The following is a 21,288-nucleotide window of genomic DNA, read 5'->3' as shown; positions in this document are numbered from 1 at the left end:
TGCTTTGGGACTAATCACTATATCTTAGATGGGAGCAATGAACTCTCCAATAGTCCAGATCTGTCCTGGTCACGTCCTTGCGAATGCTGAGGAAGGGGAAGGATGGTTAGTTGGACATCTACTTTAGAAAGATGCAGACAACTCTATGACCTCTCATAGGTGCCATGGGAGGTTTTTGGAATTGTTAGTGTGGAAGGTTATAACAGCAGGAATCGTTTTAGTAGAACGTGAAACACGTAAAGAACTATGATAGAAATACAAAGTAGGAAAGGGACGAGCCTGGAATTGAACCCTCGAGACCTTCTGCTTATAAGGCAGAAGCGGTAGCTACTAGACCACCGAGCTCGTCTGCACGCGTAACCCAATTGCTGTTATCTCTTTTTTTTAAATAGTTCATGTCCTATTTGATCTAGTGAACCAAATTGGATACGCCTTCAATAGCTGTTCCTTTCCAGTTCCCCCAAGAATTCCCTGGATTATTGGCATTAAGTTCTACACGCGTTACTTGATGGTTTATATTTTTAAATGGCTCCTGCTCTACTTGATCCATGAAATCAATTTGGATACGCCTTCAATAGTAACTAAAGGTTTGTTATCTCTTTTTGAAAATAGTTCATGCTCTATTTGATCTATTAAACCAAATTAAATATGCCTTCAATAGCTATTCCCCTCCAGGTGCTCCAAGAATCACTGGAATATAGGCCTCGGATCTACACGCGTAACTAAAGGTCTGTTTTTTAATGGTTCATGCTCTTTTTAATCCGTATGTCTGAAGCTGCCTTTAATGATCGTTCCGTTCCAAGTCATCCAAGAATGCCATGAAGAGTGGGTCTTACGGTCCAAACGCGTAGCAAAAAAAAACAGTTTTCTCTTTTAATAGTTTATGCTTTTATTGATTCAAAGAGTCACCCAAGAATGACTAAAATAAAATAATTTGAAATTTTCCATTAAAAATAGAAATTTGCCAATGAGGAAATCAGGGTATGAGACATAAATAATTTTTAAATTTCCGCAAATAAAAAAAATATTAAAATTCCCATTGAAAAATAAAATAAGGAATAAAAACGTGCATTTTTCATTAATGACCCCTTCTTTAAAAGTGTTTTAAGTTCATGGAAAATTTGTGTGGAAAAAATGTCCCCAGAGTCGAATTTTGCAAGATGAAAATATTTGCGCCTTAATTGTTAGCTTTAGACATATAGTGTCTTTGAAGAAAAAATCGTATTTTTTGACGATTTCTTCCACGTAGTGAAATTAGGGTGAAACCTTTATTTCAGAAGTTCAGTATATTAGCTTTACAATGTTTAGGTACACTTTTTGAATTGTTCCACAAAGTTATAGATCAATTTATTTTGAGCAACTTTGTAGAAGAAACCATTTTTCTATCACTTATGGTTAACAAGTTATAAGCTTTTCAAAACAATGCGTTAGGCGGACCCTAAAATTGGTTTTCTTCCCATAACTTTTTATACAATCATTTCTTGGTCATGCACTTCTTCTAAAATTCTTGCCCCTAGCTTAGGCTAGTTCGCCGACTGGCTTACTGAGGTCCACTGCTACGTTGTCTCGATCCCTCGGCGGTCGTGCCACAAACTTCCTACCTCGAATCCTCCTGACTCCCCCCGGCGCTGAGGGTAGTCCACCAGTTCCGGTGAAGCAAACTTCCGCACTGATGTTGCCCCGACTACCGGCGGCTTTCGCAGGGGACGCTTTCGAGCATTGCGCCTACTTCGTCTTCGGGTTGCAGAGGTGGTCTGACAGTTCCGGTGGTGAATGACGTCCGCGCTGGCGATGCCCTACATACCAGAAGCGTTTTTTTCTTCAGCAGGTTGGCGGCTCGAGTGCCGAGGTCCGAGACCGAACACTGCTCACTGTGCTGGATTTCCCTCCAAACCGACGCTGTTTTGCTGGTCCCTTCTCCATCGACGCTGCAGCTCTAACAGTATTTGCGTCACGACTTGACTTACCGCATTCCACGTGTCTTCTTCGTTACACATTTACTTTGCGATGTTGTCCGCCCGTAGGGCAGGCGTACTTCCGCAAACCTTTGGCAATCGAATACCACGTGTTCTGGAGTTTCCTCTATGTTGATACACGCCGGGCAGAATGGCGATGACGCATGACCACACCGATGCAGATAGTGGCGGAAATAGTCATGTCCGGACAGGAACTGTGTGAGGTTAAAATTCACCTCACCATGCTACCTATTCACCCACGTCGACACATTGGGGATGAGCCGGTGGGTCCACCTTCCATTATCCGCATTGTCCCACACCTGCTGCCACTTCACCATAGAGTCCAGTCTCACCGTCTTCCTTACATTTCTAGTATCTCTCCGTTGGCGACCCTCGATATCCTCTGCTAGGGTTATGCAGATTGGAATCATCCCTGGGATAACGCAAACTGCCTCCGACGAAATGGTTCGGTACGCACTCGCGACTCGAACGGCCATGAGGCGAAACACGCTGTTTAACTTTCTGCGGTTACGTTTTGTCTTGGGCGCAGCTCCCCGCAGCTTCTCGGCCGCCCTCTCTTTAACTTTAATGATTGTCCTGATTGCATCCACCGTCGATCTGCCTTTTCGGAATACGAACTGCTTTTTCGATAAGCCGGTCTCGCCCACCGTGAACTGCGTCAGCCGATTAAGGATAATCTTTCCCAGAAGCTTCCCAAAGTATCCAGCAGGCATATGGGCCTATACGATGCATGATTCCCCGGTGGTTTCCCTGGTTTAAGCAGTAGCACTATGTTTTTGGATCTTCCCCCTATCCGGAATGTTACCATCTGCTAGGCATTTGTGCAGCACCATCCTGAACACATGTGGAAACGCCAGTATCGCAGTTTTGGAGCCACACCCGGAGCTTTCTTCATCTTCACACCTTTCGCCACTGACGGCAGCTCGTCGTTGGAGACTTGCATACCTGAAATGGTGACTCGGTCTTCATCTTCGTACGGTGTTGGCGGCTACGTCGTAGATTCATGCTGCGGGAAAAGACCGTTCACGATGATCTCAAGAAATGTACTAACGGTACCTTGATTGCCCATTCTGACTTCCAGCTTTGCAAGCGCCTCCAGCAAACTGTAACTTCTGGCGTTGGTCAGCATGCTTCCCCATTACGCTGCCCAAGTCGCCTCCGATGATTACGGGTCTTAAGCCGAACAGCTTCTCCGTGAGTGCATTCAGCATCCGGTTATACTGCTCTAAAATCCACCTTGGGGGTGCGTTGCAGCTACACACGATGATCCCGTTGATTTTGACGACATCAAAACCTTCGCTAGAGCTGTCTACCTCTTCTTAAATAGGGAATTTGCCCATCACTTGGATAGCCGCAATCCCCGATGAGTCCGCCACCCATTTGCCGTTATTTGAAAGGATTCGATAAGGCTCAGGAACAATTGCCACGTCGCACATTGCTTCTGTTGTTGACTGCCACAACTGTTGCTGTGCGGTGTCGCAATGATTGAGATTTAACTGAATGATCTCCATTAATCCCGCCCCGTCATCGCCTTCTTATGTGCAGGAAATTGGAAGCCACCCGTCGTATGGTCGTTTTCAACTTCCGATTCGCAGAGCAGGTATCTCGGTTGCTTCGTACAGTTCCTAGCAACTTGTCCTTCTTCGCCACATTTTCTACATAGACCGGATCTGTCCAGACCTTTGCAGTTTCGCGCCTGGTGTCCAAACGCCATGTATTTAAGCATCGCTCCATATCACACCGACAATCCTACTTTCACATTGCTCACCTCCACTATTTTGTTGGCAGCAACTGCTGGTAATCGTATCGCTTCTACTTGTGTACCACTATACGCTTTCCTCAGTCGGATCGTCATCTGCAGCTCACTCAACATACATTGCAAGACTAGAGCTTCCCTTAGTTCGTCTTCCGACGTAATCTCGTCCAGGTCTCTGCACTCGACTACTGCCTCCTGTGTTAGAGTTTTACGTTTGCTTCACTGCCCAAGGAATTGCCAACGAGCTCCCGGAAGGCCGAGTTTTTAATCTTAGGATTCTTCTTCAGCTCGAACAGCAACTCTCCCTTCTGGGTACGCCTAGTCCTCACTACCTTCTCACTCAAGTCCTTGAGCTCCGGATTTTCTCTCACTTTCCTTTCTTCTTTTGTTCCTTCTTCTCTTCCACAGTCACATTCTGCTTCTTTCTCTTCTCTCGTTGGCTTTCCACGGTTTGCCAATCACCGTTCTTGACGCCATCCTTTAGTATGCTAGCACAGTCGTGCACGTTCCGCTGCTTTTTCGGGACTTCCTGCTCTCCTGGTGAGTCCCTGCTTCGCTTCTCCGTGAGAGTATTTCGGATGTTCATGGGTGTCTGCTATGTGTCTTCTGTATGCTCCGCTCCCTCACTCAGCGGCTCAGTGGCGGATTTGATGCTCGTCACTAGAACCTTTATCTTCGTGTGGACATTGTGTTTGTCCTTCACGAAGTCATAAATCTCGTTGTCCTGCTTCCGCACCTCCATCAGGTTGGACCTCCCAAGTTGTATAGTTCCTCCTGAATAACACTATTTGCCGATTTAGGGGTGGACACCCTATTTTATAATCCTAGTTCCTGTTGGTCTGCCTGGTTCTCAGAAGTCTTGGCCATACTGCTTGTATACTTGCTAGTGCTGCCTGCGCCATCACTGGGGATCGCTGCAGCTTTCCACTTTTTGCGAAAACATTCGCTCCGCGAAAACATGCATAATGATCGAAAAAAAGTGATTTATTCCCCTAAAGTGCTTTTTTGAACTTTCTGATGTGATTTTTTGAATACATTTTACGATGCACGAAAAAGGCATCATTGCCGCTAGGTGGATTAATCTGGGCTTTTCTTTTATCGGAAACGGATTTTAGTTGATAAATAAAAGAGATAGGTCTATGGGTCTTCATCAAAAAGATGTGCCTTTTAAAAGTTCCTAATGTGGCCCAATACAAATACAGTTTCAAATGAAAACGATCGATCAAAGTAGTCTGATCTATAGTGCTTTTGTTTTTTTAACGTTACAGGGCTCATTTTAAAATTACGTAACACCGAAATAGATGATTTTCAGCCCTCACTCACTCCTTTTTTACAAATTTGATCTCGTGCTTGAGGAAAACTTCAACCTTTTCGAAGCTTTCCGTACCAGAAGTTCTGTTAACGTTTAAAACTTACTCAGCCAAAATTTGTTGCGTCCAAAGAAATGCTCGTTTCTCCTATTACTTGACTTCCATAACCGTTTGAGCTTTAAGGTGAAGGTGGGTTGAGTACCAAAACAAAGCTTTGAAAGTATTGGTACAATAAAAACTGTCATATACTGTAGTAGTATTGGTGTAGAATTTATAAAAAAGCTAAGAATATTAGTAGGGTGGTTCAAAAAACGACCCAGCTCTACCACGCTAAATCGATTCTGTCCCATGTTCCGAGTGTATTCCAAAAGCTAATTTGAACAAAAACTGATTGGGCACAAGCCGGTTCGAATTTGTATGAAAGCTAGTATGAGAAACTAAACCTTTCATTACACTGACTACAGTGCCTCTCCTCCAAACGCTGGCGAAAAGAGAACCCACATAGCTGAAACCGCACCTTGGGAAAGATCCATTGATTACGTAACGCAAAAAATAGCATTTTATACCCCGCTCACTGCTTGGCTCACTCCCATGTCACACTTTTTGTATGAAGTATCTGCTCCTGGTGCGATAGATATAACAGACAAATTCTGGCTATTTTGTTGAATTACACGTTTCACTGATGCTTTCTGAGAAGCCTAATTATCAGGCTAAGGACTGGCAGCCTCGAATAAAATCGACTCACAACTATCGGAACGACAATTCAATATGCATTGTCTATGGAGCTTTTGAATATTTCATCCAATCATATGGTCTCCCCCCTCGCCATGGCCCAATGACGAAGCGCCACAATCAGAATAATGTAAAATTCAACCTCGCCATATCAACTGCCATACAAACCTGAAACGACCTGTGCACGGTAAGCCCCTATTCAAACCAGCCCAAACCATCAACACCCAGAATATGAAACATATTCGACTGAGCGTGGCGGAGCAAAATAATTTTGAGCCACCCTAAATATCAGTTTGCTGCTGCCGCTGCCGGTGTTTACATTCGCTCCGCGATCAGTTTTTAGTGGTTTTTTTTTTATCAAAAATAGCAGTTTTTATTAAGTTTTTACTTCAAACAAGTGACTAATTTCAAAAAGAGATGTTTAATTGGCATTCCATCAACATTTCGGGCTGCTCATGTGCGGAGAAGTGTGTGAAAACTTGATTTTTTCAATGCCCTTTGAGAGGAAGTGAAGTGCAGTGATAAGCCCACCAAATCGCGAACGGCTATTAAATTGGCACGAAGTTGCTGATTTATTCTATAATTCGAGCCGAAATGCATAGGACTCTTTAAAGAAACATGTTAATTATTACGGGAAGTAAATAAATATGCTGTGAGCAGGTTAGTAATTTGAATATTAAACTTTTGTTCGATGCTGTTCGATGCATTCTAATGTTGGTGGGAGAGGAGTGCGGGGGGTGTGGTAACGACCCGTGGAAGGTCCGGTGTCATATTGACGGTCATCGTGGGACTCTTCCAACTATGTCCTTAAAGAAATTCATTGAGATTTTCACACTTGATGGGAATTTGCATGTAACGTAATGGTAATAAGATCATTTCTCGCTTAACTTTTCAAAAGGACCTAAGTAACATTTTTTTCATGAATTAATTTGAATAGAGCCATCAACAGAACAACATGAAAGGTTTTGATTGCAATACTCAAATTAATTCATGAAAAAAATGTTACTTAGGTCCTTTTGAAAAGTTAAGCGAGATTTCCGTAACTTACCACCGGCTATCTACGCTTTCTTTTACTGACGATACCGAAAAAATGAAAGTAATCAAAGCAATGTAGGCTTGTAAGAGGCTACACTTCAAAAGTGACGTTTGCTTACTCCTTACGGAATCCAAGTTTCAAAGTGCTCGCGTTTTCGGGGGCACACCACTCGATACGGAAGCAAAGCACAACTGTCATTTTTATTATTTCACGCATGCGATGCAGCAAAGCTAAATCAACAAAAATGACATTTGTGCGCCGCCTCTGTATCGAAGCATAATTTTTCCAAGATCAAGTAAAACACTTCAAACAAAAAACGCTCTCTTAGTTTTTAAGTGTGAAAATATGTAGAACAGGCGGGTGCTGAGCTGTCAAATTTTTGTTGCCACCAATCGAGCGAATGCCGACGGCACTAACACCAAGCCATAGTCTATGAAAAATAAACACTGCAGTGAGTGAGAATGTTCTGAAACGCACAAAGTTTGGATAATGCAAGAAACAACTGTTTCTGCTCAGCACAGATTTTCTTCTACCAACATAATTATTTATCTGCATATTTCGCGTAAGGAATAAAGTGAAAACACTACATATTTACGGATTTGGGGTATTTTTGTTCTTGCGATTTTTAATTTAATATGTGCTTTCGACACCACTCTCTCTTGTAAAAACTGTAAACAATACAAATTTTTACAAATACCATCACAATTTATGATAGTATATGAGCATTTTGACATTGGAGTATAAATTTATGCGCCAAATAAGAGGGTACTGTCATACTTGCCAAACTCCATATGAAAAAAATCCGTTGTCCCCCCTCTGATGTAGAACCATTTGATTGAAAATCGGTTTGCTCCATGGTTCCTAGACAAAAATGTGCGTCTTCAAAAGTTCCAAAAGTGCTCGGTACTAAGTTTTTGCGAGAAATGAATGTATAAAAAGTTATGGGAAGAAAATTGATTCTTAGGGACCGCCCTAACAAAGACTAGTTGAAAAGCACATAACTTGTACACCATATTTTTTTTTGTTATCCCGACATTATATAGCTTCATTTTGTTAATTCAGTTATATGTATGAGCGATGATGTTAATTTATTCTTCAAGCGTCTTGATCCATCTTCCAAACATTCAGCCTCAAAATTTTAAAATGAATTCTCTAACATCCCATTCTCTCTACCTGAAGTACAACCAGTTGCCGAGTAAAAATACCCAAAGGTTCTAAGCGAAAGCCCCAGCAGAGTGGTTTTCAGTTAACAAAGCGATCGTGATCACACTGGCCAGCAAAGAGTCAATCCTATATTTACCTTAGGGGCTTCTAATGCATTCTAACTGTGGCGCTTTATTGCTTAGATAGACAACACCCATGTTCAGGAAACCTATTTCTGTTTCCGTGAACAGTCAGTGAAATATCGTAATGTAGTGAACGTTTTTATCTGTACATTCCAGATTATTTTTCAAAATGATAAATAGTGACTGACAATGTATGTAGCTTACAAAAAAAAAAAAAGTCAACATAGAACAAATTGCATCACAAAATAGCTTATGACTGTGTAATTCATATGTTGGAAAACGAAGTATAATGTTTTATGTTCATAATAACATCTAAGAAGAGTAGTTCAGTGGAACGAGTAATCTGAGTTAATTAGTAGAAGGGTGGCACAATTAACATTTCATCGTTTTAATTTAAAAAGCAAAAATAAATTGAATTCAGTTGTGTTTTTTTCTGAAGTCGATTCAAGAAAATAACAAATGAGGTATAATATTTTTAATATTTTATGGGAAAAATTTTACAGCCTAGGTCATATGTTACAACGAAGCGTCTGTTTGAAGGGGGTCAGTTGTTTCCTACTGGTCGAAGTGTTTTAGAACGAGTAGAGGAGGGATTCGAATATTGTATGCATGTGTGACATTATTTCCTGAATAAAAATCATTGCCGCAATCTCTAATACTTGTTTCATTTTCATTTTGTTTTCCTTCGGCTCGAATACTATTGGCACACTGATTTCAACTGCGGAAAATGTTGTAATAAACAAAAATAAAAAAACACACAAACAAAACCATATACACCATGAGAAGAAGAATGCAAAATGAATAAGGGCAGCGAGTATTAGTGATTGGCGGTGGTGCAAGTGGTTGATTGAACGTGACAATCATTCTAACATCGATTCATATGATTTTTCAAAAGGGTTTATTAAATATCAAGCGCAGACATCTAAGGAATATTTTAACAATTATTGTTGTACATTTTGCAATCTTCTTCTCTGTCTTGACTATGTTTATCGTATCACAGCTCCTTATGTTTTGAACTTTTTTATCCGAAACAAAATAATATGCTGTTTGAAGTTATTTGAACCAGTTTGGTACAGTCACTGTGGAAATTGAGATCTGAGAAATTGATAAAATCTACCACGAAAAAAGCCTGAAATGGTAAAGATAAACTAGTAAAGGTTGCCTTTCATCTTGGTAGCTGATCATGGATTTTGTTGCGTTTCCAGCACGGATGATGGGGCCCATTCCATTGGTAGGTATGCGGCGCTGTGCAACCAAACAACTGGGAAAATAACCCAGGCAGAATGGAAGTAGACAATTTATAGTAAATCATAACTTTTGATGGGAGGTTCTGGCATGTCGAAGGTGAACAGATTAAACATCAGGGGCCCGAGGATATTGCACTGGGGGACACCTGCGACGATGTCCCGCACATTGGAACTCGCTCCGCTGATTGAGACCCGGAATGTCCTTGCCAACAGATAACTGTTGATGATTTTCACCAGGTAGCTGGGAAGATTATAGCGTTGTAGTTTGTACACCAGGTTATCAAACCATACATTTTCGAATGTCTTCACAACATCGAGTACGGCCATGGCGGATGTTTTTGAAACAAATTTGTTCCGTCTGAGTACGTTGGTAACTCGGGTCAATTGGTACATGGTTGATCGACGGCGTCGGAAATCAAACTGTTCCTCGGGCAAGTTGCTATGGTTTTCGGCAGACTCAAATCACCAGCTGTGAATTGTCTTTTCCTATTTCGGCGACCTTCTCTGCAGGAGTCGTCAAGCAATCCATGAAGCCATCCCAACAAACATTGGAAGCTGAAGAAGAGCTTGTTTCGCGGCAAATACTGACCTTGCTTCCGATTGAGCCTGACGATGTCCCTCTGCAGGGTGACCGATGATCCATCGCCGGCTTTGGCTTGAGTTGGGTAGTACGCCACGATGAGCGTGATTGTGCCGATAGAAGTAGTAACTTTGACACCAATGCACAATGGTCGGATAGTATAAAGTAGTGAAAGTTTCGTGAGTGCCAATTCATAAACAAAGAATTGGCGTAATTCAAAAGTATGGAGTTTTCTTTAGAAAAATACACTATTTTTCAATAAGATGCGTATAGGGGATAGGGTGGCACACCGGGACACAATGTCAGGCACATTTTAGAAAGTTCTCATTCTATAGTTTAAAGGTGTGAAGGTTTGGTGAGTGCCAATTCACACATACATAACTAGAATTGTAACAATAGTGTTTTGCCTTTGACAACTTGTGCTTATTCTGCGTCTCGTATGAGGTGAAGCGTTTCGGATGAAATGACAATGGATCAATCAAGGTAACTCATTTTGCACTCACCGCATCAAAACAACGGCGACACTGTATACGCATATTTCTATTCGTGTGTGTTTGACAGAACATGTCTACGGTGGCGCAATCTGCCCATTTCATAGCGGCAGTTTTTGCTTATTGATTGGTTCATTGTCGATACCTCCCATCTGAAATACACGGTCGTTTTACGTGAGACGTGTCGAAATCGACAATTCTCGGGTCAGTCGAGACGCAGAACAAGCAAATCTACATCGTTAATTTTATATGCGTATATGCGTATATGGAAGAAGTTATGACCTTTCTCGACCTATAGTGGTTAGATGTTTGACTGCAATGTCGATATGACTGGAATCATTTGTCGGTCTGGTTAAATAAATTTTCTTATGGCAAGAGTACTATCAAGCTAGTTTATTGGATATACAAATGCATAAATAGTAGTTTAGTATAGAATCCTGGAAATTGGTAACTATGAAATTACTTAATTAACATTGAATAAGTAGTTATGTGTAGTGGCGGATGTCACAGATGAAGACAGGGAGAGAGATTTCAAACATTGTCGAAGAGTTATGTGATAGCTTGTTCTGCATTGAATAGTAGTGATAGATATTTCGTGGGCGCTAATTAAGTGAATAATTATGTTAAATATTTATAAATTTTTAAGCCACATTTAATATTTTTTAAATTGTCCATAGGAAGACAGATGGCACTTCAACTTTCTTGGGAAAATAATATTAATATCATTGATTTTTTAGCCGATGCCTGGAATGGGATATCTTCCAGCAAAACAACTTCGTACCTTATTGGGTGGCTTCTTAAAATTGGTAATTATTATATTTTTGCTAGGTCCACAACTTCCACTAGATCAACAACATCTTGCCGAAAGATGGCTAAGAATGGTCCCATCTCTTACATATATGCATATAAAATTACGCAGAAGGGTATAATAATGTCCTGTGGGTGAGAAACAGGTTTAAAAAAATTGCGTGTCAAGCTTAGCCGAGATCTAGCTGACAGTGCAAGACAAAAACAATGCAAGCCAATTCTCTAAGGCAACATAACAACGCAGAACAAAATTCAGGTGGAGCACGCTTTGGTTGTTATTTTCTTGTTTTAAATTTATTTATATTTTGTATTTTGTCTGACGACAGTATTTATTTAATTTGATACGTAGTTTCGAGGGCTCCCTCTCGGGTACTGTGGAAGCCGACCCTAGTTGTTTGTGTGTGAATTGGCACTCACTGAAGAATCGCACTTTCAAACCATAAAGCAAAAACTTTCTAAAATGTGCCTGACATTGTGTCCCGGTGTGCCACACTCTCTCCTATACGCATATAATTGAAAAATAGTGTTATTTTCTATAGAAAATTCCACACTTGTGAGCTACGCCAATTCTTCGATAATAAATTGGCACTCACTAAACTTTCACTACTTCATAGTATGAAGTCTGAACTTTCAGTAGAGTACCTGACCTTGTGATTCGGTTTGCCACCTTCTCCCCTATACGTAATTGAAATCAGTGTGAAATTGACTTTAAAAGTTTCATAATTTTTTATATAATTGTCGTTGCAAAGTTGAATATATATCAAAACGCCTTTTTTAGTGCTCACATTTTTGTAGAACATCGCGAATCTGAGTTTTGTTTAGAAAAAAAGTTACACCAAAAATACTAAATTTAAGGGAGTTTCCATAAAAAACGTTCATAACTCCAAAAGTATTCATCGTAGGAAAAAAAGTTTCTATAGCAAAATGTCACATTTTTGCTAGATCTACAACTTTGTCGAAGAAACTTTTTTTTATCACGTTTGTAAAAAAAGTTAAATTTTCAACTTTTTCAATAGTAGGTACTATTGAAAAATAAAACCCACTCAAATATGGGCACTATTTTTGTGATTTTTTTCTCTGAAGACACTATTTAGATCATTTCAGCCGTTTGGGCACAACATAATTAAGTTCATCAAATCACGGGTTCCGACCATTGTGCAATGGCCTTGATGACACCCAGCTGGAAGTTTGGCAGCAGGCAACAGTTGATGTTATGTCGAAAGGCGATGGCCACACCACCTCTCCTGGACGGCCATTCGAGTCGCACGGTGCGAAAGTCCGAGATGTTGACGTTCACCTCTGGTTTAAGGTGCTTTTGGGTGATGAACGCCACGTCTATTTCCTTTTGCTCAAGGAAATCCTTCAGCTCGATGGTTTTGTTCTTGAGCGAGCAAGCGTTCCAGTTAGCCACATACCAAAAGTGAAGACCTGGACAAAACGGATTTTACTTCCTCGCAGCCGAGTGGCGAGCTATGCGAATATCGGCATCGGTTGCTCCGGGATGTTTTGTTCTCCAGGAGGAGAAAGCGGGGGCCATTAGCTAGAAGATGGAGCCGGCGATGCTGGAGCTTGAACCGACGCAGCTGTCGCTGCCAGTCACTTGTACGGTTGTAACGGTGGGAGGATTGGAGTCGCTCAACGGGGAACCGTGAGAGCCGGATAGTTCACCTAGTACAGGAACACGGTTCTTCTTCGGTAGGGTCATAGTTGGCACACTCTGGATCGGCCACCTCCATATTATCGTACTCTTCGGTCAAATGGGGCTCGCCACATTTGTTGTAGCGTGGCAGTTGAGCACTGCGTGACGTTGCGGTTTAATGGCCGATATTGCTCCCAGTCAACAATGGTGTAGTTTATGACGTCGATCAGCCTCAGATCCTTCCAAGTGGTGGAGCCGTGCTCTAGATGGACCAGGTAAAGCTGGTCGCGATACTTCTTCACCTTGTCACCAGTTGGCGAATTTTCGGGTGCATATCCGGGGGATCACCCTTCACAAACACAGGCGGGCATTTCTTTTTCCGCTCTGATTGTACCTGCAGCAGCTGCAGTTGCTGCTTTTTGCGCTTCTTCGGCGGATTGCCAGCGTTGTCAAGTGACAACGACGAGAACACGTCGTTTGCCAGAAAACTCTTTGAAGGGTTTTCCGCGCCTCCATTTGTGGTACGTTTTGAAACCTTGTCAGCGACCGAGTTGGCCACCGAGTCACCCATGACGGGTCCGGGAGAAAATAACGGAAAAATAAAGCGAAAACGTAAATACAGCAAACGAACGAGAAAAAGCACTTGGAAAAAATGCGCGAGCAAAAATCTGGGAGGAGACGCTCTTCTTTGGTGTTAGGATGATGTGAATGAGCCGCCACTCGTCTGGAGAGGTTTGGTCCGTCTAGGATTGATTGACTAAATCGGATACCGCCAAATAAGGTTACTTGCAACAGTCTTACTTGATCTTATTTGAAAGCATTTATCAAGGCTGTCCGTTATTTATTCAATTTGAACATTGAGACTATTAAACTTTAGAATGTGATAGCACGTTATGACGTTCAGAATAGAACATAATTCCGCATTGTTTTCAAGCTACATGCTTAAAAAGTTCTAAGTTAATTTTAGCATAAAAAATAACGCTGAAAAACTATTTTACCGAGGTGGCTACCGAGAACTCAGCTGTTGGTAAATTGGTAATCTGATAACCAAACCCGGTAAATAAGATTAAGTATGTAAGTCTCGTCGTCCAGTGTCATTAACGCACAGTATCGAATACTTCGCCCTTTCCGTAGGATCGCTATCTCAGCGGCCTTTGATAGTGTCCAAAGTTGCCTGTTCGTACCCTCTGAGGCACAGGCCGTCCGTACCCTCTGAGTACGGGGTCAGCCTGTTATGGATGATCCTCTACATCAACTTTCCGGTCATGTCAATTAGACAGATTACGCCACGTAGTTGCCCAGCGGCTTCCTGGCCTTCGGTAACCGAGCCAACTTTTGCTTTTCCATACATCGGGAAAAACACACTCATCGAGGCATCTCTGCAGAGCTACCCTGAACATTTTCGGGTTCGCTATGATTGCTGCCTTGAGAGCGGTGTTCGGAACTCCATCAGACCCTGGAAATTTGTTCGTTGTCAGGGAATTAGCCACCACGAGTACCTCTTCGTTCGTCACCTAAGCCACCATTTCGGCCGCACTCAAAACGCCGTACGGGGCATTAGGCAAGGGACGTGTGGTATGGCACGCAAAGGGTACCTTGGTAATCCTCGCCAACCTATCTGGGGACTGCTCGGGGGTTGAAGAGTCTCCTTTGGTCTTAGCTTTGATCAGGCGTCACCTCACGGATTCGCGTCTGCTCCCTCGCACAGGTTGTCGAAATACGTTCTCTTGCTGCTCTTAATGGTTTTAGGTAGGCTGATCGAAGATCTGCAATCTCGGCACTCCACCAATATAGCGGGCGTCTGTCATCTCGGATTAGGGCCTCCTTGACATGGTGGCGTTGCACGCGCGTGATAGGACAGCTACCAGCGCATCCCCGTTTAGACTGTTAGTGTTGGTTGCCAGCTCCAGGGCCGCGGGGCTTCGCTGTCGAAGTGATTTGTCTTCCACCCACGGGCCTGTCAGGGATCCCCCGCCCTCGGATGCTGCACACCAAGGTTGATCCCAAAGCGAATTGCTAAATTACTATGGGTGTAGCCCTCATCCACCCTCCAGTCCATGTCTATTGCCAGACCAGGACTGACAAACGTTACGTCAATACACGACTCGACCCCATTCCTACGGAATGTGCTAGTGGAACCATCATTGACTAGCACTGCGTCGAGCTTCGCAAGCGCCTCAAGTAACGCTTGACCCCTGTGATTGGTGCAGCGGCTGCCTACGCCACTGCCGAAGCGTTAAAATCTCCCACTATAACGAACGGTTTCCGACCCAATAGGTCGGACGATAGCCTGTCGATCATCTGGTTGAACTGTTCCAATGGACACCTTGGTGGGGCATAGCAGCCAAAGTAGAACTCATTACTGATCTCCCTCAGCGGATTCTTGGACCGGGTACCGTACCGTTATGCAAATAGTCGCCATTCTGGATCCGTTCGCCACCCAATTGCATTTATCGGCAGGGACGTTGTACGAGTCGGACAGGAGGGCGACATTGGTCCTCGACTACGAGACCGATTGCCACAGCAGCTGCCACAGTGGTTGATATTCAGCTGTGTTACTTGCACGGCTCCTTCTTGTTTGTATTTCCTAAGGGACACGAAGGTCCACCCATAACGTGGTTACAGGCTTGTTTGTTGCTGGCGCTGGCAGGTGAGGCACTCGCATTCCTGCACCTTGTGCCCTTTCTCACCACACCGACGACACAGGTTGCCACGGTCTGGGCGGTTACAGTCGTAGGACTTGGGCCCCGACTCTAAGCAGAAAACCTTGAGAATGCTACACAGCATCATAATGTTTCGCCAGTTATCACATAAAGTGCGGTGTCCCAGATATTACGAAACAAACGATGACGTGGTGTCCGCTTTTGGCATCTCGGCTGACATAGATTGACTATATATGGGTTTTGTTCGATTTCATGCTTTGGATGGCCGTTTGTATATTTATTGGCGATGGAGCTTCGGTATTGACGCGTCCGCTCAAATAAAGTTAATTGTCTATTGATATCAACTAAATACACCATATGGACATTATTTACAATGTTAGAAAATTCGATGTCCGTACGTACAGTATGTGAAAGATTTAGTTGACGCGTGTTATACTCTAGACCAGCGGTTCTTAACCTTTTTCTTTAGTGGTACCCCTTCGAGCTCTTCCATTTATTGAGGTACCCCCTATATTTTTTCGTAAATAAAAATAAGCGTAACACTCCAGATATATGCAAAATGGACTTGAAAACTAACGGGATATATGGTTCTCCAAAAAGTTGTCTGAAACGATCGTTATCTCGAACCTCTTAAAAGGAGGCTTCTACGCATGTTGAAAGGACGCTTCTCAGCCTCTTGAAAGGAGATTTTCAAGCCACTTGATAGAATAATTCCAAAACTCTTGAAAGAAGGCAGCCGAACCTTTTGAAAGTAGGTGTTCGAGCCTCCTGAAAAGAGGCTTCCGTGCCTTTTAAAAGAAGGTTTCCGAGCTTCTTGGAACAAAGTTTCTAAGCCTCTTGACAGAAGGTTTTTGAGCCTCTTGAAAATAACTCTCCGATCAGCTTAAAAGCCGACTTTCAAGCCTCTTGAAAGAAGTCTTTCGAGCCTCTTAAATGGTGGCGTCTGAGCATCTTTAAAGGAGGCTTCCAAGTCTGTTGTAGGGAAACTCCCAAGCCTCTTAAAGAGAGCATCTTGAAAGTAGGCTTCGGAGGTTTTTGAAAGGAGGCTTACGAGCCTCTTGAAGATAGGTTTAAGAGCCTCTTGAAAGGAGGCTTCCGAGCATCTTTAAAAGAGGCTTCAAAGTCTCTTGAGGGGATATTCCCAAGCCTCTTAAAGAGAGCCTCTTTAAAGGAGGCTTCCGGGCTTTTTTATAGTAGGCTTCCGAGCTTTTTGAAAGGAGGCTTGCGAGCCTCTTGAAACGAGACTTCCAAGCCTCTAGAAAAAATAATTCTAAGCCTCTTGAAGCGAGACTTCCGAGCCACTTGAAAGTATGCTTGCGAGCCTTTGGAAAGTAGGTTTACGAGCCCCTTGAAGGGCGGCTTCCAAGCCTCTTGAAAGAAAAATTCTAAGCCTCTTAGGCTTTCCCAAGCCTTCTTAAGCCTACCCAAGTCTATTGAAAGGAGACTCTCAAGCCTAGAGCCTCTTGAAAGGAAATTTTCAAGCCTCTTGAAAGTAGGCTTCCTAGGTTTACTAACGTCTTGAAAGCAGGCTTCCGATCCTATTGAAACAAGGCTTCCAAGCATCTTGAAAGTAGGCATCTAAGCCTCTTGCAAGGAGGCTTCCGAGCCCCCTGAAGAGAGGCTTCCGAGCTTTTTGAAAAGATGCTTCCGAGCCTCTTGCAAGGAGGCTTCCGAGCTCCTTGAAGAGAGGCTTCCGAGCCTTTTGAAAAGAGGCTTCTGAGTCTCTTGAAAGGAGGATCCCAAGCCTTTTGAAAGGGAGGCTCCTAAGCCTCGTGAAAGGAGGCTTCCATGTCTTCCATGCCAGAAGTCTTCCAAATTTCTTGCAATGAAGCTACTGAGCTTTCCAGAAGAAAAGCCTTCATGTCTCTCAAATGGAGGCTTTCGTCTTAAGATTCTTGATTTTAATTCAGAAGTATATTTTTAACATATTATTCTACATTTTGTCTCGATCAAGTAGATTGCATTAGGGATTTTTTAAATTTGTTTATTCGACGATTTGTGGCCTTTGATCTATTATCCCACAGCTCTTTGTACACTGTCGCTTGAAAAAAGCGGGATAAAGAAATTTTTGATTTACTGAACGTCATACATATTACGTTCAATACAGTCTTAGAATCAAAAATTATCAGAACTATATCAGAAAGTTTTTATTGAAATTTCCAGGGGTACATGTACCCCAGGTTGAGAACCGCTGCTCTAGACAATATAGAGTATGTACCAAAACCGACCTGTTTTACATTTTTGGGTACATGATGGAGTCCAAAAAAATGTCGGACCCATTAGGCCTCCTTCCGGCCAAGTCCGGCCCTGCACTGGATCCACATAGGTTACTGCAACTCATATGAGCTTGTAAAGCAGTCGATGGGGGAAGAGCCCTAGCAGCACAATTCAATCTGATTTGGTTGTAGCGACTCAAATATGACCAAAATAAGCGGACCGTTTGGTTTGGAAATCCGGTTACTGTCACCAGTATAACAATTGTATAAAAAAGGTTTTCAACAGATTTGATGGCTCTGTCTCTATCCATATCTAAAAATTTGTACATCTTTTAAAATAACCTCTTATTCGGCTTCAGTGGTCACATCGGTGCAGTGCCCATCGCCGGAGAACCCGAAGAATGGCAAAGCTATCTATACCAGCACATCGTACAACTCAGTTGTGAGCTATGAGTGCCGTTACGGCTACACATTGGTGGGCGAAAGCTCTCGGCGTTGTGGGGCAGACAAACGGTGGACTGGAACGCTACCTGCATGTAAAGGTATATTTATCACATAGTATTGGATGTGTGATGGATGGATGCCATAAATAATTTTATAATTTCAGAAATCAACTGTGGTCACCCGGGAACTTTGTACAACGGATGGTTGGAAAACATCGAAAGTGGAACGGGGCTTGGGGCCAGCATAATTTTTCGATGCCATCCGGAAATGTTGCTGGTGGGAAACACTTCGTCCGTGTGCCAGATAGATGGTAGATGGCGATATCCGTTGCCTCAGTGCTTGGCTCCCTGTGTGGTGCCCTCGATATCGCAGGGTCAAGTGATACCGATTGAATTCGAAGTGGATGTCAATCTGACTACGATAGTGCCAACCAGTGGAAGCAGTTCCAAAGTCAAGCATGGTACCGTATTGGAAGTCATTTGCGACGAACATTACGAATTTCCATTTTCATCTCTTTCGCCACCCACATGCAACAATGGTACATGGAGTGTAATACCACGTTGCGCGCCTGCCAGATGCAAGATAATGCCGAAGCCTCCTAAATTTGGAATGGTCTTGGCCCCGAAAACCGAGCATGGGATGCGTGCTAGATTTAAATGCAAGGACGGCTATACCTTGATAGCTCCGGGAGGAAAAGAATTGGCCAATCCCAATGATTACGTTCTCATTTGCTCCTTTGGAAATTGGACAGGAGAAACTCCCCAGTGTCAGGAGGTGTACTGCGCGTTCCCAGGTTATATTCCGAATGGAAAGGTATTGCTGGTAGGTAATATGGGTCTCTACGATTATAGGCCTTATGTGAGAAAAGTCATTAATAACAAACAAATTATGTACGAGTGTGATAAAGGATATGTAATTGACACCGGTCCACCCGGAGCAACCTGCATCGGTGGCAAATGGAGCCCCAGAGAGCTACCCTCTTGCATTCCAGGCCAGCATCCTCGATTAAGGTGGACCCGACGCCGCCGTTCAATCGATCTTAAATTACGATTTCACAGATCTAATCACCTTAAACAGCACTACCGGTTTTTGAAACGAAAGCTCGAAGAACACGACTCATATCACCGTCTCTATCCCATAGCAGCTCATGAGATTGCGAAGCGTAGTGCTTTGGCCTACAGAGGGCAGCTGCCTCACAAAAGACATTATAATTTTGATGACTTTCAGCGGTTCAGAGCAAAACGAAGCGTCGAAGAAAATCGCAATGCATTTTTGAGAAACTCAATTCAAGCATCTTCGATACGTGAACGACGCCAGTTGTCAGATGTCGAGCATGCCTACAATAAATATTACGAAAGGATTAGAGCTAAATATCGTAACTATGTGCAAAATTTACTTGGATACAACAAGATGCGTCCATTGCAAGATATTCAAGTTCAAGACGGTAGATGGCAAACAACGGATCCAGATTCAATTTCCAGAAACAGGGTAGCACAAAAATCTCGATCGCCCGGAAATGACTTTGATGATGAACTCACAACGAAGTCTCCACGATTGCCAAAAAATAAAGTAAATAAATCACGAATCAAGTCAAAGATGCAACCGCCTATTGTTATCCCAAATATCAATGAAGAATCCACGTATAAATACGACTTTCATGATGTTCCAGACGCCAACATATCAAACCACGTTGGAGATAATGACATTTACTCCAACTACTTTCCTCCGCCATTGACCGGAAGATCTCACACAAGCTGGCAGTTTGCGTCAGAACTAAACCCAAAAGTACAAAGACGATCAGATCCCTACAGCCTCTATGCCACTTTGTCTCGAAACATCAGCTATAACGACAAAAAATCTCTATCAACTCCGGCAATGATGCAGCACCTGCACTCGCAAATTATTCGGCGAAAGCGAGATACTATAGAAGTATCGGCATCGTCTGCTGAAGAGACTCGAAGAGCGCAGAAAAATAATCGCAAGAATGCCGGAGCCGTTGTTAACCAGACTGACCCAAGCGGAGCGGATGGTGATCCAGCAAAGAAAATCAAATTCAAGGGACCCTGCGAGCCGTTGGTCAGTGAGTCCCATGCACTGCTGGAAATCGTTAGACCCGGTAAGGACCCGAACGAAGCATTCGGTCCTGGCACAATTGTACGAATGGTGTGCAGCAAAGGATATATTTCCAACATGGTCAGTCCGAATGCAACGTCCAAGTGCGTAAGAGGCCGCTGGAAGCCCATTAGGCCGACTTGTAGCATGAGTAAGACAAAATCAAAATAATTCATTGTCAACCATTTTTATTTCGTCCTTCTTCTATTGTAGAACCCTGTTTTGCACCATCGACCGAGCACGGAAAATATTACTCCAGTCAAATCGATATGGTTACGATGGACGCTGCCAAGCTGTCCACGACGGCAGCTTTAACCCCGATGGAGACCATCGAGAATGCGCAGCAGATTACGTTTCAGTGTGACCAGGGCTACAATACCCAAGGCCCATCCAGTTTGCGCTGTTGGAATGGGGAATGGGCAGTGACTTCTATGCCGGAGTGTCTTCCGGCACCATGCGTTCTTCCACCGATTATGCATGCTATGTACCAAGGCGGTTACCGGGCAGGCCTCACAATCGCTCATGGAAGTTCGGTGATGATACAGTGCGAAAGCGGTATGGGAAGCGCAGCACCTGTACAGATGGGTATGTTGTATTTGAACGAATACCTGAATAATAACCCATAAGTTCCTGTGATTTGTAGATTGTGCGCTTGGATCGCTTACACCGGAAACTTTAAATTGTGGATATATTGCATCCGCATCTGCTTCACGTAAATCCCGGGATGACGACAGTAGTTCTATAATTGTGCTGGATGGCAGTAATGTAACGTCTTTGGAGGATGAAAATGACGGCAGGGAGTGTGGACCTCCGGGCAAGATTCATGGTTCATTGGTGTACAAAAATGGCGAACAGATTGATGACAGCGAAGAGGGTTTCCCATCGGGAACGGAGATTACTTTCGATTGCATTGTGAGCATTACCGGAGAACAAACTACCTGGAAGATAATCTGTGAAGATGGTCAATGGATAGGTCGATCCATGAATTGCGGT

General features: G+C 43.2%; 1 protein-coding gene across 1 annotated transcript in view; it reads left to right on the top strand.

Annotated features, from left to right (window-relative positions):
* Positions 1 to 21,288, top strand: part of LOC134212177 (uncharacterized) — a 111,115-nt gene that overhangs the window by 34,225 nt on the left and 55,602 nt on the right. Inside the window, exons 6-9 of the mRNA XM_062689798.1 lie at positions 18,099 to 18,281; positions 18,347 to 20,446; positions 20,509 to 20,880; positions 20,939 to 21,286. Coding sequence (XP_062545782.1) covers positions 18,099 to 18,281; positions 18,347 to 20,446; positions 20,509 to 20,880; positions 20,939 to 21,286 — 3,003 coding nt within the window. The remainder of the gene's footprint in view (positions 1 to 18,098; positions 18,282 to 18,346; positions 20,447 to 20,508; positions 20,881 to 20,938; positions 21,287 to 21,288) is intronic.

The sequence above is a fragment of the Armigeres subalbatus genome, chromosome 2 (assembly GCF_024139115.2).
Source record: "Armigeres subalbatus isolate Guangzhou_Male chromosome 2, GZ_Asu_2, whole genome shotgun sequence".
NCBI lineage: Eukaryota > Metazoa > Arthropoda > Insecta > Diptera > Culicidae > Armigeres > Armigeres subalbatus.
The sequence above is the reverse complement of the archived record's forward strand: the minus strand, read 5'-3'. Positions and strand labels throughout refer to the sequence as shown.